Consider the following 26,001-nt stretch of genomic DNA (forward strand, 5'->3'; position numbering starts at 1 on the left):
AGCCCATGATCTGCATAGTAAACATTACAATTGCACAGGTTTTCCCCGCCGAAGCCACGACACACAGCACCGGGCCAAGGGCTACCCTTATTAGAGGAAGCTGAGGGGGAGGGGTGGGCGCTGGAGCCCAGAGAGAGAACAAGCAGCTGGACACGGACCAGGTGGCTCAGGGGGCCGGCCGGGGCAGGGGGCCTGGGCTGAAGCCAGACGAGGACTGGGGGAGGATCTAACAGAGAGGTGGGGCCTCTTTGGTGTGCAGAGTCAGCTAGACTCTCAAAGCTAATGTGTATAGAGAAGCAGAGGGGGGGGGGGGGGGTGTAGGTTGTGGCTGGGTGTGTGTGCGTGTGTGTGTGGGGGTGGGTTAAGCTAAGGCCACTCGTGGTTGTATCGCCTCCCATTCTTCTTCCTCTCCTTCTGCAGGTGCTCCAGCTCCGCCTCGTACATCATCTCCTGCATCAGGAACTTCTCCCGCCTCATGCGCTCACACAGGCCCTTGGGCATGTCCGGAATCATGTACGCGATGAAGGACTTGATCCCATACACCAGGTGCTGTTGGGAGTTAATTCATATTCACACATTGTATATGGTCAATGGACTACATTTTATCCAAGGCGCTTTACAACTTGTGCCTCACATTCAGCCATTCACTCACACAGTCACACACCGACGGCGGAGGCGACCATGCAAGGTGCCGACCTGCTCATCAGGAGCAGTTAAGTGTCTTGCTCAAGGACACTTCGACTCACTACCCGGGAGGAGCCGGAATCGAACCTGTAACCTTCCGATTACCAGATGACCGCTTTACCTCCGGAGCCACCAACGCCCCAGACATTCAACTGACCTATCTCAAACCCTGCCCCTTTTTTTCTTGATCCTCCGATTGCAACCGTCGCTTCCCTTTGACAAACAAGAAAAGGGTGCAGGGTTTGAAATAGGTCCGCTACCTTCCTGAGCACCACACTGAGTGCCACACTCAGGAAGGTAGCGCCACACTGAGCGCCACACTCAGGAAGGTAGCGCCACACTGAGCGACACACTCAGGAAGGTAGCGCCACACTGAGCGACACACTCAGGAAGGTAGCGCCACACTGAGCGACACACTCAGGAAGGTAGCACCACACTGAGCGCCACACTCAGGAAGGTAGCGCCACACTGAGCGGCACACTCATGAAGGTAGCACCACACTGAGCGCCACACTCATGAAGGTAGCACCACACTGAGCGCCACACTCAGGAAGGTAGCGTCACACTGAGCGACACACTCAGGAAGGTAGCGCCACACTGAGCGGCACACTCATGAAGGTAGCACCACACTGAGCGCCACACTCATGAAGGTAGCGCCACACTGAGCGCCACACTCAGGAAGGTAGCGCCACACTGAGCGCCACACTCAGGAAGGTAGCGCCACACTCAGGAAGGTAGCGCCACACTCAGGAAGGTAGCGCCACACTCAGGAAGGTAGCGCCACACTCAGGAAGGTAGCACCACACTCAGGAAGGTAGCGCCACACTCAGGAAGGTAGCACCACACTCAGGAAGGTAGCGCCACACTCAGGAAGGTAGCGTCACACTGAGCGACACACTCAGGAAGGTAGCGTCACACTGAGCGACACACTCAGGAAGGTAGCGCCACACTGAGCGACACACTCAGGAAGGTAGCGCCACACTCAGGAAGGTAGCGCCACACTGAGCGACACACTCAGGAAGGTAGCGCCACACTCAGGAAGGTAGCGCCACACTCAGGAAGGTAGCGTCACACTGAGCGACACACTCAGGAAGGTAGCGTCACACTGAGCGACACACTCAGGAAGGTAGCGCCACACTGAGCGACACACTCAGGAAGGTAGCGCCACACTGAGCGACACACTCAGGAAGGTAGCGCCACACTGAGCGACACACTCAGGAAGGTAGCGCCACACTCAGGAAGGTAGCGCCACACTGAGCGACACACTCAGGAAGGTAGCGCCACACTCAGGAAGGTAGCGCCACACTGAGCGACACACTCAGGAAGGTAGCGCCACACTCAGGAAGGTAGCGCCACACTCAGGAAGGTAGCGCCACACTCAGGAAGGTAGCGCCACACTCAGGAAGGTAGCGCCACACTCAGGAAGGTAGTGCCACACTCAGGAAGGTAGCGCCACACTCAGGAAAGTAGCGGACCTATTTCAAACCCGACCTCTTTTCTTGTACCCGTTTTCTTAATTATTTAGCAAGCAACATTGTGCAGATCACGTTGCCGCAGAGATTTGATTCAAATAATGTGAATAACCAAAGCAAGGGAGACAGACCTCGAAGACGATGATGAAGGCCAGCCTGGCAGCCAGGACGTGCCAGAACTGCAGGGTGAAGTCGTAGGGAACAGGGCTCCAGGGCGGTGCTCTGTAATCTCTGTACCTGCATATAACCAAACATTTCACATGTTAGGCAACTGACCTGTGACCAGCAAATACAATAAGAATAAGTAGCTAAGAATAAAAGTTAAGTACAAAATAAGGGCAAAGAATGAGATGCCCATTATTTACAATTAACAACAATAGTTGCTATTGTAACCGGTGTCGTATTGCTCTGCGTTGTGTTTCGATTCGACCCCTGTTAAGGGATCGCCCTGAGTGGGAGTTGAACCCCGGTCTCCCGCGCCGCGGCCGGCATCACAGACCACTATACCAAGAGGTGAATTCACTTCTTGGTAATGTGTCTGGACGCCTCTGGGGAGTGAGTTTTACTTGCAGTACCACTTAACATCCACAGCCACTTCACTACACTGTCCATCGTGACTGTGGATAGACACGCGGTACCTCCGTTACACTATTTTGATTGTTAGCAACTTTTTTTCTACTGACCCTACCGGCAGTGTTCTTATTGTTAAGCATGTCCATATCTAAAGGTCAAGACATCTATGCTCCTTACATTATGGATTTCTGTTTTTCGGACAAAATGCTTATACGTTTTGTTTATGTGCATATACATGTAATATGCATATAGGCGGATACCATGTGTATGTAAGTATAATTATGCTCACACTCATCTACCTGCTCATTATTCATTCACGTTTTTCTTCTCTCCTTTATTCTCGTTGTTTTTGTCCATACAAACATCCCTTTGTGACCCTATCTGTTTTTTTTTATGAAATCAAAGCAATTGTTCACAAAAAAAACAACAAGGGAAAAGAAGAGATGAGCACCTGCAGTATCTGGACTGAACAGAGCTGCCGTTCTTCGGCTCCCCCATGTCGAACACTGACAGGCTGCTGTTCATGTAGCCGCGCAAACACCTGAGGAGGACAGGGACGACTGTTGGAACCAATGAGGTTTACATTCACATTTACTCATTTAGCTGAACGCTTCTGTTCAAGTTCTGTTCAACAAGTGAGCAGGAAGGGTACAACTCTGCCAGCTAAGGGTCAGTGATACACTCTTGAGTGCATAGTAGTATAGACATATTACCATAGTAATATAAGCACAATAGACTACTTAGTAAAGTGCATAATAGTAAAAGACAAGGAAGTTAGTCGTTTATTTGTTAATTGGTCACGCCACTCTGTCAAGACATTGTGCTTATAATGTGCGCAGATTCGCATACTTCTCGTTACGGTAACCCTTGTCCACACAGGGGCCATATTTGAAGGCGTAGACGAAGCGGGGGATGTAGTCGGAGGTGATGGCGATGACAAAGGCGTTGGTGATGACAGCCAGCACGCCGATACCTTCCAGGATCCCGTGCCAGATACCTGGACACCAGGACAGAGGCTGGTCAGAGGCAGATCATGTTAAATATAGACCAAGATCATGTTAGATATAAGGTATCTTCACCAAATCTACAAAAGAAATTGCCTATCTGTTTAAAAGAAGACAATTAGCTAAGGGTGATGGGTGCTCAGAGTCATAAGCTGGTTGATAAACCGGTGTGACACGATCCAAGACAATCCAAGAAGTCTTTTCTCTACACAGGTATCTAGACATAGACATTGTACTGTAGGAGTGTGCAGGTGGTCGGGGTGCCGGCTGACCAATATCTGTGGCTCGGGCGGGCATGGGTCTCCGCCACTGAGTGACAAACTTGTAGGCATCCAGACGGATCTCTATGATGTTGTTGAGCAGGGCCAGGAGGGGAGCCAGGGGGAACGCTGCCACGAAGATGGTGGTGAAACCGAACTGGAGAACTGAAGGGAAAAGAAGGGTTTAAGCCAAGATGTGGCTCAGTGAACACCGGGTGTAAACAAAGTTAATGATTCAGCAAGAACCACATTTTTTTTTATTCCTATCCTCAAAGACAAAGGTCAACTGTATCGCAAAAAAAAGAAGAAAAAAAAGAATAAACTGCATAATGTTTTACCCATTTCCAGATACTCGTCCACCAGGCCGTGGGCGTTCATAGGCTGCAGATTCCAGTCTTTGTCCCACTGTGTAAGCTGGATTTTATTCTCTACGTTTTGGCCTCCACCGCCTAATTTCTTCATCTTCCTCCGAGCCCACCAGTTATGTAGCAGACTAAAGGGGGGAGGGGGAGAAACACACCGTAAAATGCTGGCTGTCAACTCGGAGCAATTATTTCGGACAATGCGCTGAGCACGGCGGGAAACTGTCACTAAGCCCATTGAGGAGGATTTGAGGAGATTTCTGCAGGAGAAAAGAAAGACTTTTCATACGGTCTGTGAGAACTGCTCGATTTGAAAATGGCATGTAAAGCACACGAAACATGAAACCAGACATTACCCGCGGTTTGTAAAAATGTCACTTGCGCACACATTCCCCGGCACCAGTAATAATATAGTTTATTATCACTCTAAGTCATAGGTCTAGACCACGGACTAGGGATCCCATAGGAAAATTAACTATAGTAAAACTACAGCATTCCTGTGTTTTCCTATAGTAATTCTCACCAGGTACTGGACAGACATTTTTAATACATACATTTTTAATACATTCAAAGACATATTTGATAGAAACTGACCCTGTCTTTGGACTTCTGCCTGAAATGGGAACTTCTCAAACTTGGCTAACGTTCCTTTCAATGAGAACCTTGTTTTTTCTAGTTTTAGAGCCTGTGGGAGCCAACTTCTGTGTGCAGGTGGGGAGACATGCTTCCTCTTCAGCAATAATAAATGAGCTGAGACTCAGAGAGAGGAGAAGACACTACAGTTCAATATTAAACATCTAGCTAAGAGAGAGGAGAAGCCACTACAGTTCACTATTAAACATCTAGCTAAGAGAGAGAGAAGCCACTACAGTTAAATATTAAACATCTAGCTAAGAGAGAGGAGAAGATACTAGTTCAATATTAAACATCTAGCTAAGAGAGAGGAGAAGATACTAGTTCAATATTAAACATCTAGCTAAAAGAGGAGAATACACTACAATTCAATATTAAACATCTAGCTAAGAGAGAGGAGAAGACACTACAGTTCAATATTAAACATCTAGCTAAGAGAGAGGAGAACACACTACAGTTCAATATTAAACATCTAGCTAAGAGAGAGGAGAAGACACTACAGTTCAATATTAAACATCGAGCTAAGAGAGAGGAGACACTACAGTTCAATATTAAACATCTAGCTAAGAGAGAGGAGAAGATACAGTTCAATATTAAACATCTAGCTAAGAGAGAGTAGAAGATACTAGTTCATTATTAAACATCTAGCTAAGAGAGAGGAGAAGATACTAGTTCAATATGAAACATCTAGCTAAGAGAGAGGAGAATACACTACAGTTCAATATTAAACATCTAGCTAAGAGAGAGGAGAAGACACTACAGTTCACTATTAAACATCTAGCTAAGAGAGAGAAGCCACTACAGTTCAATATTAAACATCTAGCTAAGAGAGAGAAGCCACTACAATTCAATATTAAACATCTAGCTAAGAGAGAGGAGAAGATACAGTTCAATATTAAACATCTAGCTAAGAGAGAGGAGAATACACTACAGTTCAATATTAAACATCTAGCTAAGAGAGAGGAGAAGACACTACAGTTCAATATTAAACATCTAGCTAAGAGAGAGGAGAAGATACTAGTTCATTATTAAACATCTAGCTAAGAGAGAGGAGAAGATACTAGTTCAATATTAAACATCTAGCTAAGAGAGAGGAGAATACACTACAGTTCAATATTAAACATCTAGCTAAGAGAGAGGAGAAGACACTACAGTTCAATATTAAACATCGAGCTAAGAGAGAGGAGACACTACAGTTCAATATTAAACATCTAGCTAAGAGAGAGGAGAAGATACAGTTCAATATTAAACATCTAGCTAAGAGAGAGTAGAAGATACTAGTTCATTATTAAACATCTAGCTAAGAGAGAGGAGAAGATACTAGTTCAATATGAAACATCTAGCTAAGAGAGAGGATAATACACTACAGTTCAATATTAAACATCTAGCTAAGAGAGAGGAGAAGCCACTACAGTTCAATATTAAACATCTAGTTAAGAGAGAGGAGAAGACACTACAGTTCAATATTAAACATCTAGCTAAGAGAGAGGAGAAGCCACTACAGTTCAATATTAAACACTGTTTTGGCTGGGCTCCGCCCATAAGCGCTTTGAGTCACAGTCACCCACAGTCTGCGACTGGCAGACAGAGAGAGAGATATAAATATTGAGGGGGATACTAATTAATTTCACGGCAGGGGGCATAATCCCACGGGGACAATGCATTGCTAACTTGTTTCAAATGACAATATACCGCTGTGAATATTATTGCACGGATCGGAATATGGGCGTGCACGTGGTAGTCAAAGATATTTCGACAGTGATATGAGAGTGCTCCTAGGAAGAAGACCCTCCCTGTGCGCCGGTCAGGTTGTGTGTAAAATGTGTGTGTGTTTCCCCGCACACCGGTCAGGTTGTGTGTAAAATGTGTGTGTGTTTCCCTGTGCGCCGGTCAGGTTGTGTGTAAAATGCGTGTGTGTTTCCCCGCACGCCGGTCAGGTTGTGTGTAAAATGCGTGTGTGTTTCCCTGTGCGCCGGTCAGGTTGTGTGTAAAATGCGTGTGTGTTTGTTTCCCCGACAGAAGCTCCTGTCCCTCTCTATCACTCTCTCTCTCTCTCTCTCTCTCTCTCTCTCTCTCTCTCTCTCTATCTCTCTCTCTCTCTCTCTCTCTCTCTCTCTCACTCGCTCGTTCTCTGCCTCTCTCTGTCGGCACCCACCTGTTTGAGGAAGTGAAGGTATTTCCACTCGCTCTGCTGTTGAGCGAATGGTTGCGCTACAACCATAGAGGGGGCGTTAGTTATGCAAATCAGTGCCTTATTCACATCAGCAAAACAGTCAAATCAGAATGGCTTAGTTGAGTGAGGAAAGATCTCGTGAACTCGAGACTAGACTGAGTCAATATGATAATTAGAGACACAGACCACATTGATATAATCCCCCATTGCTAGGAAACAATGCTAAACACTGGAAAAGGCCATTTATAAGACACAGGACCTTTAAACATCTAGCTAAGAGAGAGCAGAAGACACTACAGTTCAATATTAATTTGTTTGTTTTCTTGCTTGTTTTTGCTTTGTTTGTTCATACTGTAATGTTATTTGTTCATTTGTAATGATGGATGTGGGGGAGGTTGGTGTCCTGGCGTTGGGAGGGGGTGGGTGGAGGATCTTGGGTAGGGAGGGCAGTTGAGCTGGGGCAATGGGGGGGGGGGGGGGGGGGGGCGGGGGTGGGGTTGGATGGGAGGGGCGGGGCGGGAGTATTGTGGGTGTTTATGTTTAATTTTCTATATTTTTATAGTTTGTAAATGCAAACATTTTAAATAAACAGATAATAAAAAAATATATATAATATATAGATATACTATAGTAATATAGTATTTATAAGGTAAAACCACAGGAATACTATAGTGATTCACCTTAAATTGCTATAATATTCCAGTATAGATACATCACTACAGTATTTGTGTGGTAAATCTAATACTATACAGCAGGTTTGACTCACGGATAACCCAGCTCCATGAAGTTGTTCCACATTTGCTTGAAGACCATGATGACTCCCATTTGCAGGCAAAGATCAATCAAACAGCCACTCGGGTGACACTGAAATAAATAATAAAATAAATGACGTGTGAAATTCCATTTTCCAATCGCTCAATAATAAACACCAGCAACCATTAACATCATTAGCCACGCCTGGAAATCTGAAGTCATTCTGTGTTTTGAATCATTCCGTCATGATTATTTTCATTGAGAATAACATTCGGTTCTCTTGTGTCATCATTTTACAGTCCTATCATCACAATTATACAGAATGATGAATCACTGGGATATAGTATATAACAGCTCCGACAGGGACTTAAGTAACAAGACGGTTATTCTGGCGCATGATTGCAACTCACCTCCTCCAGCCTCCACCTACTGAAGAGTTTATTGTATTTCCCAGGCCTGCCAGCAAACCTGAACAGATTCAGATTGACAACGTTAGCTGGGAAATTTAATTATAGGAATGGTAATAAACTCTAAGCAGAGGAAGGTGGACGAAAGGTGCTAATTATGTCAACTAAACAGCTGCCTGGCTTCTCCTCTTGGCCCTGGTTTACTGCTGAAATGGGAGTTCTGAAAAAGCACATCAGAGAGAACAAAGACACAAAGTCCCCAGCGGGAGTCACAACCCCGGCGGTATTTAATCATGTTTCTGTGCTTGTAGCTCATAACCCACCTCATTATATTCCCCTGTGTGAATGTGAACTAGTGAGGTTATGGCTGACCGGCATACCTTCCAAGAAAGAAGGCGATGTAGAACGTGGAACTGTTCAGGTTGACGAACTGGAAGAGAAACATCTTGAGAGCGAAGCTGTTTTCCCATTCTGACTCTGTCCGTGGGTGCTCTGGCAGGAGGGGGGGGGGTTTAAATGTTTGACAGTCTTAAAAGCATGACATCATCAACACACAGTAGGCTATACATGCACAACACAACATCGATAATGCTTACCTAGATTGGTGAGCAGATACGCAACCTTTTCATAGACCTGACAGGAGAAATAATACCAGCCATAAGATATTACAGGGAAAACTATGGATTGTCAGAATATGTGACAAGATAAATAAGAAATCTTGAAATCTAAAATAAATAAATGCAATTCATATTAATATTAACATTCCTATTAATATTAAGATAAACATCACAATTTATATTAATAACAATAACAACTATAATAATTACAATTATTATCATGGTGTTTGATGACCATGTAATTGACCATAATTCGAACAGGGTGGAAAGGAATCCCAACCTGAACATGACATAAGAGCAAAATGGCCGCCATGTGAATTATGGTCAACGTGCAGCATGTGGTGCTGGTCATCCGGACACACCCACCACGTTGAGAGACATGATGGTCATTAAGACACACCCACCACACTGAGACATGATGGTCATTAAGACACACCCACCACGTTGAGAGACATGATGGTCATTAAGACACACCCACCACGTTGAGAGACATGATGGTCATTAAGACACACCCACCACGTTGAGAGACATGATGGTCATTAAGACACACCCACCACGTTGAGGGACATGATGATCATTAAGACACACCCACCACGTTGAGGGACATGATGATCATTAAGACACACCCACCACGTTGAGGGACATGATGATCATTAAGACACACCCACCACGTTGAGAGACATGATGATCATGAAGTTGATGCAGACGCCGGTGCCAGAGGTGGCAAACTGCCAGTTCTTCTTCACAAACTGCCAGTCGAAGGAGGCAAACTTCTCCATGACGATGAGACGGAAAACCACCACCGCGAACACAGCGGTCAGAACCAGAGAGATCTACCCATGAGACGATGAGAAGGAGATGATGAGAAGGAGAGGATCAGTGAGTTAGGTCAATCTGCAGTCTCTGCACCCCTGACAGACTTCATAACATGATGAACATGTGCTTCAGTTTGAGAAGATACATCTATCCCTATCTTGACCCGTACTTAGAGCTGACCTCTAAGTGTCCAAGTGACTCTTAATCACCAAAACCTGCACAGACTATAACTTATATTAATATGCCAGTTAGGGTACAGACCCTCACCTGCATCTTGTGTCTTTAAAAAAAAGTGTTTACTTTTACTCATAGTATATATTCAGATACATTTATTTTAATCTATTGCCTATATTTATCTTATTGTAATGTATATTATATTTTTATATTCAGATTAAATTGTATCGCCTATATTTACGTCTTTCTTTATGACCTCTAATCAAGAAAAACATATTACCCTATTACCCTGCCCATACCTGTACCTCCCCCCTCCGCCATGCTGCTATGACACCCCCACATTTCCCCATGGGGATCAATAAAGGAATATCTTATCTCATCTAATCTTAAAACCAACATCATCATAACACTGTGTAATAGGACACCATAACACTGTAATATGAGACAACACCTATACGATTAGGAATCAATTACTGTCTGTAACCCCCCCCCCCCCACAGGCCACACACACACACACACACACACACACACACACACACACACACACACACACACACACACACACACACACACACACACACACACACACACACACACACACACACACACACACACACACACACACACACACACACACACACACACACACACACACACACACACACACACACGCACACACACGCACACACAGTGAACATGCGAGGCCTATAACATCCTCTCATGAGAGCAATGTCCAGCAGGGGGAGGTGTTGAGCTACGACTGGCACATTATGTCACAGGAACCATCCTCATTTCACCCCGGAGCCTGAATCATGACAGACGGATTACTGGGAATGGGATGAAAGGGTTTTACCATGAAGAAGATCCCGGACACGGACACCATCAGCCTGCTGAGTTTGTCTGTGACGGGCTGGAAGGGCTCTGGCTTCCCGGAGATGGGGTTGACTCTCTCCACTCGGGAGTACTTGGCTTCAAACTGGGGCCTCAGCTCCTCCTAGTGCACCCAACACATTCCACCACGAAACGTCAGCGCACAGCACAGCATGGGTCTCATATATAGATTAATCCGTATCGATGCTTTTCTACATCACGTCGAATCATGCGTGAGAGCACATTAACAAGACAAGGCATGTTGTGGTCGTGGCGTGTGGTTTGGGCCAGGGGCGTCGTTTTGGTATGGCAAGGTATGGCACTCGCCATACCTTGGCAAATACAAATGTAAATTTTTTTTAATTTTAATTTTTTTTATGTTGATTTAGAATTCGAACGTCAACATTATGAACGAAGCTTCGAACTATTCGGTACAGCCCTAGCATGTTTTGATATTGTCAATTATCTCACTTTTACTAGGTGACTTTTACTGTGACTAACTATGCCCAAAAAAAGGAAAATGGACATACAGAAGTTTTTTTTACTTTTATTTTTTTTATCTTTTCCCCCCTCCTTTTTCCTCCGTTTTTCTCCCATCCCAATGTTAGTCGTTATGCCAATTCCCAATCCCCTTCCTGGTCGCTGCGCACCTACCCCCTACGGTCGGTCTGGGAGAGTGGAGGCTATCACATGCTTCCTCCGACACATGTGTAGCCAATCAACCGCTTCTTTTCACCTGGCAGCGCGGACTCTCACTGAGAGGGTGTAACGTGTGGAAGGATCACACTATCCCCTTTAGATCCTTTCCTCGCTGAGCAGGCGCCCCGACCGAACTGTAGGAGTCGCTGTTAACAACGACCAGGACCCACCCACCAGCTTTCCCACCCCTAACACTGCCAATTGTGTTAGTATGAACGACCAGCCAAGCTGGTAGCAATGCCGAGAGCTGGGCTCAAACCCAGCATCTCCTGCACTAGTGGCGAGCGCCTTGCCCACTGCGCCACTTAGCCGCCCTCATACAGATGTTTTTTAATCAAAGGGCAGCAGAGACAAGTGATACAGGGACACAGGTAAGGTCTTACAATGGCTTAGTGATTATTACACTGCAGTTCAGCATTCAGTAACCCATACTTTTTGTGAATGTGTTTTTGATACTACATTCTGTTGAACACACACATCAAAACCGTACCTAAGGAAAATTGGCTCGATTGCAAGAAAAATAATAGACAGTTATGATATTACATTCTGCATAATTTGTATGCAAAATATTGTGGTTCCCTGCTTTAGTCTGTTGACACATTTCTATACTAAAAATGCTTATAGTCCTGTGTCATACCTAAATGTCATATAAGTGAATTGTATAGAAACAACTCACCAAAAGTGACTATTGCACAACTGATTTGACAAAAAAAATCACAAGCCGTGCGTTGTTATTTATTGTGTCTGCGCATAAAACACAAGCCGTGCGTTGTTATATATTGTGTGTTCACGTAAAATACAAGCTGTGCGTTGTTATATATTGTGTCTGCGAGTAAAATACAAGCTGTGCGTTGTTATATATTGTGTCTGCGCGTAAAATACAAGCCGTGCGTTGTTATATATTGTGTGTGCAGCACTGTGCGTGTAAAATACCAGCTGTGCGTGCGTTGTTATATATTGTGTGTGCGCGTAAAACACAAGCCTTGCGTTGCTTGCTATATATTGTCTGTGCGCGTAAAACACAAGCCTTTATATTGTGTGTGCGCCTAAGATAACACATCAGTTTATTTGAGAAGCAAAACTGTCTCCACCGTGCTGTTGGGTAACGAACCCGGGGGCAACAAACTGCTACACATCTATGTGAGGTGGAGAAAAGGACATCTGATCCGTCCCAGGATATCGCTGTCTTACCTCTTCGTCTTCCCAATCGATGAGATCCCAGTCATAGGTCAGCTCCGCCCTCCTCCTCTTCCAGAACTCAAGGAATACCGTGGCTGAAATGGAACATACAGGACAGGGATCCATTACATCATCGATCTACTCTCGTATCGAACGGAATGATTTGTGTGATCGCGACACGCGGCTCAAGAAATGGGAGTGAACGGAGTGGATCAATATCCTGTTGTGTTCAGACATTCTGACATAAAATGATGCTTCCGAGTCAAGTGATGTGCATTCGATGAACGGGAATTCGTGATTATTGTCATGGGATCATAGAGCGATCTGGTTTCTGGTTATTTATTTGGAGGCTTAAACAGTACATGTCCTGGTGACACATTCAGGGCACACAGAGGAAACAAAGCTCTAGAAAGCACCGAGAGGAGAGACTTCCCAGTCACTACAACTTGGACTGCTGTTGAAGATGTTGGACTAGTTTTATATAGCTTGACCCACTTCTGTTTAAAGAGGGGGTGAGAGAGAGAGAGAGAGAGAGAGAGAGAGAGAGAGAGAGAGAGAGAGAGAGAGAGAGAGAGAGAGAGAGAGAGAGAGAGAGAGAGAGAGAGAGAGAGAGAGAGAGAGAGAGAGAGCGCAGATGCTTGTGTTCTGCCCCTTGGGCCAACGGGTTCTTCCTCTCCATCTCTCACACAGCAGCCCTGGAGTACATTAACAGCAGCACTGCTGCCTTTGGTCTTGAAGCTGGATTTAGGTGCCACTGACACCCAAGCAGAGTGGCTGGGCAACCCCCCTCCATCCTGCTGACTCCCCTCCATCCTGCTGACTCCCCTCCATCCTGCTGACCCCCCTCCATCCTGCTGACTCCCCTCCATCCTGCTGACCCCCCTCCATCCTGCTGACCCCCCTCCATCCTGCTGACCCCCTCCATCCTGCTGACCCCCCTCCATCCTGCTGACTCCCCTCCATCCTGCTGACTCCCCTCCATCCTGCTGACCCCCCTCCATCCTGCTGACTCCCCTCCATCCTGCTGACCCCCCTCCATCCTGCTGACCCCCTCCATCCTGCTGATGACTCCCCTCCACCCTGCTGACTCCCCTCCATCCTGCTGACCCCCCTCCATCCTGCTGATGACTCCCCTCCATCCTGCTGATGACTCCCCTCCATCCTGCTGACCCCCCTCCATCCTGCTGACTCCCCCCCCTCCATCCTGCTGATGACTCCCCTCCATCCTGCTGACTCCCCTCTGACTCCCCTCCATCCTGCTGACTCCCCTCCATCCTGCTGATGACTCCCCTCCATCCTGCTGACTCCCCTCTGACTCCCCTCCATCCTGCTGACTCCCCTCCATCCTGCTGATGACTCCCCTCCATCCTGCTGATGACTCCCCTCCATCCTGCTGACTCCCCTCTGACTCCCCTCCATCCTGCTGACTCCCCTCCCTCCTGCTGACTCCCCTCCATCCTGCTGACTCCCCTCCATCCTGCTGACTCCCCTCCCTCCTGCTGACTCCCCTCCATCCTGCTGACTCCCCTCCATCCTGCTGACTCCCCTCCATCCTGCTGACCCCCCTCTGACTCCCCTCCATCCTGCTGACTCCCCTCCACCCTGCTGACCCCCCTCTGACTCCCCATCCATCCTGCTGACTCCCCTCCATCCTGCTGATGACTCCCCTCCATCCTGCTGACTCCCCTCCATCCTGCTGACCCCCCTCTGACTCCCCTCCATCCTGCTGACTCTCCTCCATCCTGCTGACCCCCCTCTGACTCCCCTCCATCCTGCTGACTCCCCTCGGCTCTCATTAAGTCCAACACATGCAGAACACAATGGGCCAGCCGTCCCCTCTGGACACGGGACTGTAATTATTTAACAGGCCGGGTTGATAGATGGATCTAGGCCAGACACTGCACAGTGCGCTTCCCGTCTACAGTGCCCCAGTGCTGGATAACATGACTGTATGAGCATAGAGTCGCTGTGGTGCATTCCTTCAGCCCTGACAGCAGTGTGATCCTGACAGCAGTGTGATCCTGACAGCAGTGTGATCCTGACAGCAGCCTCCACCTCCTAGGGAAGTGGTTAATTACATGAGCTAATTATTAGAGTTAATGTGGAATTATGGACAGAATTTATCAGGGTTTAAAGGCCTAATCCACAATCCAAACGTGAACAAACGGGTAGCCCCATCAACCTAAAATAGAAATAAAGAGGCGCAGACATTATTTTCATTCTCTAGTTTGATTGTCTGAGCTCTTGATATACAGCTATCTCATCCACGTCACACTTGGTGTGCGCACGCATCAAGGAAGCAATGGTTTCTCCATAGAGATCCATTATACTTTTAGTCAGGGGAGTGCCATGGTTTCTCCATAGAGCTCTATTATACTTTTAGTCAGGGGAGTGCCATGGTTTCTCCATAGAGCTCTATTATACTTTTAGTCAGGGGAGTGCCATGGTTTCTCCATAGAGATCCATTATACTTTTAGTCAGGGGAGTGTCATGGTTTCTCCATAGAGCTCCACTATACTTTTAGTCAGGGGAGTGCCATGGTTTCTCCATAGAGCTCCATTATACTTTTAGTCAGGGGAGTGCCATGGTTTCTCCATAGAGCTCCATTATACTTCTAGTCAGGGGAGTGCCATGGTTTCTCCACAGAGCTCCATTATACCTTTAGTCAGGGGAGTGCCATGGTTTCTCCACAGAGCTCCATTATACCTTTAGTCAGGGGAGTGCCATGGTTTCTCCATAGAGCCCTGTTAGCGCAGCACGCAGATTGAGCAGGTAGGGGGCAACTCAGTCACATGATTAAGCAGGTATTGCTGATTGGCTCGAACACAGTATAAACAAGAAACCCGTCTATAATAGAGATTTCTTTTTCAATTAAATATGCTTTATTTTGGGGCTGTAAAACTCCTCAAGAATGTATGTGAATGTATAGAATATATCATATAAACTCACCACAACTTCGTAAAAATCTACTCCATCTGTAGTTATAACGCTTACGTGTTCTTCTTCTCCTGTTCTTCTTCTGTTATTCTTCTTCTGTTGTTCCTCTTCTCCTGTACTTCTTCTGGTGTTCTTCTCATGTTCTTCTTCTGTTCTTCGTCTTCCCCTGTTCTTCTTCTGGTGTTTCTCTTCTCCTCTTCCTCTTCTCCTGTACGTCTTCTGGTGTTCTTCTTCTGGTGTTCTTCTCATATTCTTCTGGTGTTATTCTTCTGTTCTTCTGGTGTTCTTCTTCTGTTCTTCGTCTCCTGTTCTTCTTCTGGTGTTCTTCTTCTGGTGTTCTTCTTCTGGTGTTCATCTTCTCCTGTTCTTCTTCTCATGTTCTTCTGGTGTTCCTCTTCTCCTGTTCTTCTTCTCCTGTTCTTCTTCTGGTGTTCTTCTTGTGTTATTCTTCTGGTGTTCGCATTCTTGTGTTATTTTGGTGTTCTTCTTCTGGTGTTCTTCTGGTGTTCTTCTTTTCATGTTCTTCTTCTCCTGTTCTTCTTCTCCTGTTCTTCTTATCCTATTCTTATTCTGTTCTTCTTCTCCTGTTCTTCTTCTGTTCTTCTTCTTCTGTTCTTCTTCTGGTGTTCTTCTTCTCCTGTTCTTCTTCTCCTGTTCTTCTTATCCTATTCTTATTCTGTTCTTCTTCTGTTCTTCTTCTTCTGTTCTTCTTCTGTTCTTCTTCTTCTCCTATTCTTCTTCTCCTGTTCTTCATATTTGATGAAGCTGCTGTAGAAGATTAGATGGTTGTTTCCATGGCAGCACATTTGATGAAAATGTATCAGAAGTAGATGATAGCGGATGTGAGCGTTCTACAGACCGTGGATTTTTACAAAGTTGGGTGAGTTTACTTGTTCATATTTCCTACCAGACTGTATATAATATTACAACAACAATCAAGCAGCTGTGCTTGGTGTGCATGTTTGAGCAGATATGATAACATCTTAACTGTGTAGGGAAACTGTCTTATCTGTGACCCAGATATGCGCTAGCAAAACAGTATTAAAGGTGCTATAGATACACTTTTTATGTAGAGTAATCTTTTATTTATTTATTATTTCATCTTTTACAATACATCCACAGAGCTTTTACAAAGGTAATACAAGAAAGGAATTGTTGCTTTTCCACCAAATAGATTATTGATGAATGGATTTTTCATTTAAAAATCGTTTTATGTTGTTGTTTACATGCATGTATTCCCTCCCTACTTCCCATTTCCCCACGTGGAATGCACCTGATTGGATAAATGACATCTAGTGACTGAACGTTATCTATGCCGGCACCTTTAACTCACTACACTTTATTAGTTGACAAATTGATTGGTGTATTTGGTGATCTCCTGTAGGGGCACTGTATCGGGTTTACGGGTGGGAATGTTTGGGAATCTCATCAATTCAATTTCTATTCTCGGGATCACGATTCGATTAAGAATCGATTCTTTATTTGTCACCTAGGCAATGCGATAGATTAGATTCTCGATTGCTATTAACCCTTGTGTCATGAAGCTTGTATATTGTGTGAGTCTTTCTGCTTGGCTAATCTTGGCAATCTGTAGGATTTAGCAAACTAACCATTAATACTCTTGTTCTTGTTTAATTGACACGAACATTAAAGGAACACGCCAACATTTTGGGAAATTAGCTTACCGTCTTCTCCAGAGAGAGACAAGAAGATAGATACCAGTTTCCTCTCTGTGCGTTCAGTAGAAAGGTATCTGGCTGCATGTTAGCCTAGCTTAGCACAATGAATGGAAGCGGACAGTGCCGGTTAGCCTAGGCATTGTCCAACTAACACCTTTACGAAGGCTAACCGGCACTGTCCGCTTCAATTCATTGCTAAGCTAACGTGCAGCCAGATAGCTTTCTACTGAACGCACAGAAAGGAAACTGGTATCTATCTTCTTATCTCTCTCTGGAAAATATGATAAGCTAATTTCCAAAAATGTTGTCATAACTGTATTGCACGTTGATTTGAGAGATGCCATTAAAGGTTTGGTTTGAAAATACCACCAGCAACTACTGCAACATGAAGGGCTCATTCCAATTCCAGGAAATCGATGTGGCGCACATTGATGTACTGTAACCTGAGCGCCCCCTACTGGTTGAGTATCGTTATTGTGCGCGCAACCCGGTGACCAACATGCTGAAAGGGCCACACTGTCCTTCACTGCATCTGTAGTTCTACGGCATTGAGAAAGTTGGAACCATATCAAAAGAGTGAGAACTGACATTTTTTAAATTTGTGAATCTATTACTAATCTTGGAAGACAAGAGTGTAGTTTCCTTCTCGTTCCTCTCACCTCTGATCGGTTTTGCAGTGTTGTTTTTACTGCAGCAATAATAAATTCTGTGGGGAAAAACACCTCAATGTTTTTAGAGTCTATTAGAGAAACAGAACCATGATCCACTACTACGTTCCGCTTCCAGCAGCTGTGTTTGTATGAGGCTAAGCACAAGTGATTGATTAGATACAACCAATCTATTAGATACTTAAAGGGGCACGCCAACATTATGGGAAATGTGCTTACCATCAGACAAGAAGATAGATACCAATTTCCTCTCTATGCGTTTAGTGCATTGGTATCCTCTTGTCTGACTCTAGGAGAAGACGGTAAGCACATTTCCCATAATGATGGCGTGTTCCTTTAAGCTCAGACTTTTAGATTCTTAATTGTAATCACTGAACACCACACCACAAGAGACTCACCACCTACCCCATATAGCCATGAAAATAGCGAAGAACACAGTTCCCCCGTTGTCAAACAGATGGGTCACCTGAAACGCGTACACACCACACACACACACACACACACACACACACACACACACACACACACACACACACACACACACACACACACACCCACACACACACACACACACACACACGCATTATATAACATTACTGAGGACTATACTCACCTTATAGATACAGCAGTAATATAACATTACCGAGGACTATACTGACCTTATAGACACAGTAATATAACATTACTGAGGACTATATTGACCTTATAGACACAGTAATATAACATTACTGAGGACTATATTGACCTTATAGACACAGTAATATAACATTACTGAGGACTATACTGACCTTATAGACACAGTAATATAACATTACTGAGGACTATACTGACCTTATAGACACAGTAATATAACATTACTGAGGACTATACTGACCTTATAGACACAGTAATATAACATTACTGAGGACTATACTGACCTTATAGACACAGTAATATAACATTACTGAGGACTATACTGACCTTATAGACACAGTAATATAACATTACTGAGGACTATACTGACCTTGGCAAAGACACAGCTGTCACTCAGGGTCCAGGGGTTGCAGTTCTCTTCACACATGGGACACATAATGGTGGTGTTGGCCTCACAGATCTCTTTACTAAAAAGACAGTGAGCAAGACAATCAAGAACATTAACGTCTTATTATATATAATATATTACACTGATACAACTAAGATACTTTGTATCACACTGATTTATACTGTGTATCAGCACGGCACAAAGCCACCAGGCCAAGATGAAATACTGATGTATATATGAAATATAGTGTAAAACCATGAGATGTGATTTCGTACAACAGTTTCACTAGAACACTTTCATCAGGTAACTCTCATCTCATCACATCTCCCGGGTGCGTCTATACTTTCGACAACAAATGTTTGTTTCCGCGTTCGAGTTTTGCGCTCTGATTGGCCAGGTCATGTGACATGTGCGCCAATCGTGGGACGGCAAGTTCGGCGCCTATTTCCGGGTCTAACAGCCTGCAAACTACCTAACGCCTAGTTTATCACTGGTTAAGCTTAGGCGACTCTTTCGCAGTTGGTTAAGGTTAGAGTTTGGAATCAGGGCAGGCGTTCTATCGCCATGCTCTAAGACAAACTCTAACCTTAACCAACTTCGAAAGAGCGCCTAAGCTTAACCAGTGTAGAAACTTGCGGTCCCACGATTGGGCGTACATGTCACATGACCTGGCCAATCAGAGACGTGGAAACAAACATTTGTTGTCTAAAGTATTCAGGCGTCCCGGGTTGTTTTTTACACGTTTCCCGTGCGGTCAGCTAAACACGCCACCGCCGTGCGAGGATCATTTTAATGAACTCCTCCCACGTGCGTCCGCCGCATGCATGGTGAGTCACATCTAGTTTCATGAATCATTTAAACAGATTAGGGGATCAACCACCAAATGTTTCAGCGCGTGATCTCTGCTTTAGTTAGGCGTGACGTCTCCAGTGAGCTTAAGGTCAGGGTTAGGTTTATAAACAAATGTACGTACAAAGATGTGGCTCAGATTCGGATATAAACCATCAAGTGTTCACTGTATTAGAGCCTTATTAAAGGTTTTTATGTAGAGTAACCATCTTTAGAGCTTTTAGAAAGGTGCTCCCCCCCCCAAAGATTATTAATTAATGAAATTATTATAAAAAATAATTTGGCAAGTCCAAAATGAATGTTGTTGTTTACATGTATGTACAGACCTTGTCCTACATCAGCACTAATGGTGCCTATCTGGTGCTACAGACAGCAGCAATAATGGTGCCTCTCTGGTGCTACAGACAGCAGCACTAATGGTGCCTCTCTGGTGCTACAGACAGCAGCACTAATGGTGCCTCTCTGGTGCTACAGACAGCAGCACTAATGGTGCCTCTCTGGTGCTACAGACAGCAGCACTAATGGTGCCTCTCTGGTGCTACAGACAGCAGCACTAATGGTGCCTCTCTGGTGCTACAGACAGCAGCACTAATGGTGCCTCTCTGGTGCTACAGACAGCAGCACTAATGGTGCCTCTCTGGTGCTACAGACAGCAGCACTAATGGTGCCTCTCTGGTGCTGCAGACAGCAGCACTAATGGTGCCTCTCTGGTGCTACAGACAGCAGCACTAATGGTGCCTCTCTGACAGCAGCACTAATGGTGCCTCTCTGGTGCTACAGACAGCAGCACTAATGGTGCCTCTCTGGTGCTACAGACAGCAGCACTAATGGTGCCTCTCTGGTGCTACAGACAGCAGCACTAATGGTGCCTCTCTGGTGCTACATACAGCAGCACTAATGGTGCCTCTCTGGTGCTACAGACAGCAGCACTAATGGTGCCTCTCTGGTGCTGCAGACCTTGGACTTGGCTGATGGTGTCCAGGTGTACTGTTTGACTATAATTAATTTGGACAATTGCCAGTAACTGACATTTTGAACTAAGTGTAGGATGACATCAGCTGTTTTGGTATTAAAATTGGTATTAAATGTGGTATTAAAACCACATATTCAACTGGAACAACTATGTCGTTACCTAGCCAATTAAAATGTTGTTACCTAGCAATGTAAAATATTGTTACCTAGCCAATTTAAATGTTGTTACCTAGCAATGTAACGTGCCTTTGAAACAGTCTATAGTATAACAGTATACATTATCTAACAACTTAAAATGCCTTTGAAACAGTCTAGTATAACCATAACAGTATACATTACCTAGGAACTTAAAATGCCTTTGAAAGCGTATACAGCAGGGCTATTCAACTAAATTGTTCAGGGGGCCACATTGTCAGAAACCCAAGGGGCCAGGGGCCGGACTGCCACGGCGCCTCCCCGTGCTATGAATATATGTACACTTGACACAACACGCAACCACATTTTCACAACTTTTATTTAACTACATTGCAAAAGTAGTATACTTTTCAAAAAAAGTGCTTCATTTATGTGCCACATCTGCAACATCTCCTGCAAAAAGTGCTTCATTTATGACTGTGCAACAACTGCAACATCTCCTCTTCAACATTTCAATATAAAAATAAAATAAAATGATGTGTGCATGATGTGCATCTGAACATTCTAACATCAACACTTGAACAAAAAAACACATTTATAGTGCAGCTGAGCTTATGAAAAAGTGCTTCATGTCTGTGCAACAACAGCAAATCACAGCATCTTATTAGCACTTATTGTCCACTCTTAACTCTCAAACATCAGGGGGGGGCAGACAGGCCTAGCCTACATACACACATCTAATGAGAGAGATTGCACTTCTTTGACTGGGCAATGGCAGAGAAAGAGGGTTCATAGGAAGTGAGGGCTACCCGCAAACAGTGATGCAAATGCTCATTTGTCAAGGAGGCACGGTTGCTTGTTTTAATGGCATTCATGTGAAAGAAACTGGATTCACAGGTGTATGTTGAGCCAAACATTGTTAGCACAGATATTGCCAGCGTTTTTATTTTGGGGAATGTGTTGACATGAATACACTTTATCCAAAATGTTGTGGTGGATTCATTCTCAAGTGCCTGCTTCAGAGCAGATGATGCTTGCATGTCAATTATTTCAAGTTGCAGGAGACCTTCATCAATGTGAAGTGATGCAAGGAACTCTTGTCCTTTTGTGGAAATAGCAGCTACATTGGCAAATGGGTTGCTCACAAAATGCATCAATTCTCTGGGCATGTCAAATTCATCAAATCGACTTGCAAAGTTTTCCCTCAATTTATCAATGAAATCTGTCATTAATTGAGTGACTTTTGGCTCAATTGTGCATGTGAACGTTGACATGAAAAGAAAAAAGTAAAAAAAAAAAATATATATATATATATATTATTATTATTATTATTATTATTTTTTTATCATGTAATCTTTTGCGGGCCGGATCCGGCCCGCGGGCCGCCAGTTGAATAGCCCTGGTATACAGTGTGTGTGTGTGTGTGTGTGTGTGTGTGTGTGTGTGTGTGTGTGTGTGTGTGTGTGTGTGTGTGGTGTGTGTGTGTGTGTGTGTGTGTGTGTGTGTGTGTGTGTGTGTGTGTGTGTGTGTGTGTGTGTGTGTGTGTGTGTGTGTGTGTGTGTGTGTGTGTGTGTGTGTGTGTGTGTGTGTGTGTGTGTGTGTGTGTGTGTGTGTGTGTGTGTGTGTGTGTGTGTGTGTGTGTGTAGGTGTGTGTGTGTGTGTGTGTGTGTGTGTGTGTGTGTGTGTGTGTGTGTGGTGTGCGTGTGTGTGATCTGACCTGACCTGACTTGGCTGGAGTCCATGGTGAAGAGACCGTAGAGGAAGACAAAGAGGCCTACCAGGGCGGCAGGGATCAGCATGCCGGTGTACCAGCCGAGCCAAGCAAAGTACAGGCCGATCTTCTCCCCGAAGTACCGCCTGCAAGGAGACCACAGCGGGGGCACAGATCTGTAACAGCAGCTCACGACACGGCGGGTAGACTTTTAATTAGACCTCATCCAGACGACGTGGTGGAAAGAATTCATCAAGCCTGGTATGTGTGTGGCTTTGTTGTTGAGAGTTCTATACACTGTTGGAACGAGAACTTTATAAGAATTTCGTTTTTTTCTCAAGTGAGTGATGTACCAGTACCGTTGACTGGTGTCACCAAACCATGTTTTTGAGAAAATTGTCTTCAAAGTGCCATGGATTTACATTCACATTTAGTCATTTAGCTGACGCTTTCATCCAAAGCGACTTACAGGTTGTGTACAACAATTCAGCAGGAAGGGTACAACTGCGGCAGCTAAGGGTATGTAATATTGTTTGTCAAACAGTGTCGAACATACAGTAGAGGCACTGAGATGAGGCGATTGTCAAATGTTACCAACTACTGTATACCATATCAATTAGATAATTGTCCAAACAGTCCAAAATCTAACATTTTGACGAAAAACATCACTTACATGTACATCTAAGCCGTTGCAACTCCTAACTGAAAATTATAGAACATAATGTTGCATCCATAGTGACTCTGTGCGCTAAAGCCAATGCTACATACCCATAATGTCCTCCTCCCCATGTCACCCTTCACAGAGTACCATCTAACGAGGCTAAAAGGCTTTCATACTAAATAAACAAGAGAGCATTTGTGAGTGAGACAAATACTCCGCGAGAGGCAGCCAGAGGGATATAATTCCACACAGGTTTAGGAGTTCTATGGGGCAAAATAAATTTTTGTATATGGCAGGAGTTCTATGGAGTTCTATGGAACCAGTTACCTACCTCTTGCAAAGCACTAGCTATGGAAAGAAGCTTTAAGACCGCTTTGAAAAAGTGGTTAGCGTCTGCCTCTATTTGATTCTCATAGAAGCTAGGAAGGATAGGATGAGTTGTTAAAACTGATGTGTAATGTGTGTTTACAGATGGATCTTTGATTTTATTATTAATTAGACGGACTGAAGCTGAAGGCGAACGCTGTAGATTAATTGAATTTGATTGTGTATTTGGCGTTGACTTGTTTAATGTAGTGAAATTGTGTGGTTTGTTTAGTATTTTTGTATTTGGCCTTCAGAATAGCTATACTGTTTCTGCCAGCCAACTGCCCACCATACCCCACCCCAGCCCCTACCCCCAGAGGTCCACAATGGAAATAAGCCTTTTGGCTTTATTGTGTTTTTAACCTTGATGATTTTTTAAATGTATGCATTCCTGCTGGGCAGTTTTATATGTATCTTTTATGAATCAAATAAATTAAATCAATTCAATCAATCAACCAGCAGGTGTCAGGGAGGGAGTGTGTCCAGAGGGATTCTCACCTGATGAGGTCCAGAGGCTGGTACTTGTACCAGATTCCCCAGCGGGCCCACCGCTCATACAGCAGGTGTCGTTGGTTCTGGGCACCGTGGGTCTTGATGGAATGTCTGCTCTTGTAGGCACCCTGACAGAGCGAGTAACAGTCCGCATTACAGCAAGAGACGTGAAGGCCTGGACTAAGAGTGCTTATTAAATGTAAAAACAACATTCAAATGAAAAGGTCCACAGTGTTTGAGAATCCAAAGGAATCCTGGTTTCTCACCTCGTGTGGAGGAAACGCGGCTTCATATGTGTTGTTGCCGAGCAGACGATTTATACCTGCAACACAACGTTCAGTAGACTTCATGACAAAGGAATGACAATAGACACACGGTGGCCATTTTGTTCTTGTGTGAGAAGACCAGCGGGAGCACTGGGAGGTTTCCTGGTGGTCTGGCCTGCTAAGTGGCCTGCATGCCTAAAAACAACAGTGTTTCTAGTTGTGACGCATACAGTCTGGGTCTGTTGAGAGGTCCTCCAACTCATCTTCACTATCATGCCGCATGATAGTGAAGATGAGTTGGAGGACCTCTCAACAGACCCAGACTGGCCATTAGACCAGTGGCCTGCTCTGCTAAATGACCTGCAGAAATAAAATTACCTTCCTTCCCCTGCTTAAAAGGTGGCCTATTATGCTATATTTCGTGCTATATTTCCCGGCCTGAAAGATTTTCCCATTACGGCCCTGAAGGGAACCCAACCTGAGCATGACATAAGAGCAAAATGGCCGGCATGTGAATATGGTCAATGGGCAGAGAAGAAACTAGAGTAACATGTTCATACTCATATATATATTTATTTATACACTAATCACTCTGTGTTTTACACAAACAGAACAACAGACCAAATGTGGAAAAACACTTCAACGCACCCTGTTCATTGGTCGCTCAGGGAAGAAGTTCTACCTTACAACCTGGGTGATATCAGCAGAGAGCAAGTTATAAAGTAAAAAAAAAAACGAGGGCTTGTTTCTAGTCGACAAACAAAAAGGCCTTTTGAGTCAAACAATACCGTTCGGGGGATAAAATAATTGGTGTTAAAATGACCTACAATGTTTAAAAGGCTGCGGTGGACTAGAAACATCAAAAGGACAGAAGCTTAGATTCAGGAGAGCAGAGTGTTTGATAAGGCATGGAGACCAGTCTTAAGACATTTAAGGGGTCTGAAGGAGGGTGAAGGTGTGGATCAATCCACACCGAATTTCCCCAAGAGGATCAATAAAGGAATATCTTATCTTATCTTAATGCAACTCCTGTAACAGTAGAATAATCGTAGCTAAATGGCACTTTTTCTTTCTTACTCGTCAAATGTTAAAAATGACTAATGAGTGAGATCTATTTAAATCTACTGTCCTACAGTGATAATAATTTATTGCATTATGTAACGTAGCTTGGTGAACCAGCTAACGTGCTTGATGGCATTAAACCCCTTTGATGAGGAGACGTGAATTAGCTCCTGTTAGATAATACCACTCTAATTTTCTGCTGGATGATAAGCTCTTGGTGTCCATAGCAGCGTTTGTGCACAGCGGTGTCAAATACCAACTCATTACAACGAGGCACAATCATAATTACATAAATAAATTATCATTATTACTGTGATTATTATTGTGCGCTGCATTTGGCAGACTGGGCTAATTCTAATCATGAAATGGTTTAATAATGACTTTTAAATTAATTAAATGTTGAATGAATACAGCCGACAGCGAGAGAAGAACATGAAAACATATTCAACGAAACACAAAAAACATTATTCAAGACGGACGAGACAAAACGAGACAAGGCGGCACAAA

At 44.5% G+C, this 26,001-nt stretch overlaps 1 protein-coding gene across 3 annotated transcripts in view; it reads right to left on the reverse strand.

The window, feature by feature from the left end:
• Positions 1–366: 366 nt before the first annotated feature.
• Positions 367–26,001, reverse strand: part of ano3 (anoctamin 3) — a gene marked incomplete at both ends in the record, with an annotated part of 99,535 nt that continues 73,900 nt past the window's right edge. For all 3 annotated transcript variants that reach the window (XM_084335321.1, XM_084335320.1, XM_084335319.1), the window contains 18 exons: positions 367–549; positions 2,287–2,392; positions 3,180–3,269; positions 3,578–3,725; positions 4,005–4,157; positions 4,331–4,485; positions 7,927–8,024; positions 8,324–8,381; positions 8,701–8,812; positions 8,917–8,953; positions 9,606–9,770; positions 10,781–10,921; positions 12,688–12,770; positions 18,365–18,425; positions 18,963–19,059; positions 22,659–22,793; positions 24,173–24,294; positions 24,433–24,488. In XM_084335321.1, coding sequence (XP_084191447.1) covers positions 367–549; positions 2,287–2,392; positions 3,180–3,269; positions 3,578–3,725; positions 4,005–4,157; positions 4,331–4,485; positions 7,927–8,024; positions 8,324–8,381; positions 8,701–8,812; positions 8,917–8,953; positions 9,606–9,770; positions 10,781–10,921; positions 12,688–12,770; positions 18,365–18,425; positions 18,963–19,059; positions 22,659–22,793; positions 24,173–24,294; positions 24,433–24,488 — 2,000 coding nt within the window. The remainder of the gene's footprint in view (positions 550–2,286; positions 2,393–3,179; positions 3,270–3,577; positions 3,726–4,004; positions 4,158–4,330; positions 4,486–7,926; positions 8,025–8,323; positions 8,382–8,700; positions 8,813–8,916; positions 8,954–9,605; positions 9,771–10,780; positions 10,922–12,687; positions 12,771–18,364; positions 18,426–18,962; positions 19,060–22,658; positions 22,794–24,172; positions 24,295–24,432; positions 24,489–26,001) is intronic.

This window comes from Notolepis coatsorum (genome assembly GCF_963971535.1).
Source record: "Notolepis coatsorum genome assembly, chromosome: 18".
Classification (NCBI taxonomy): Eukaryota; Metazoa; Chordata; class Actinopteri; order Aulopiformes; family Paralepididae; genus Notolepis; species Notolepis coatsorum.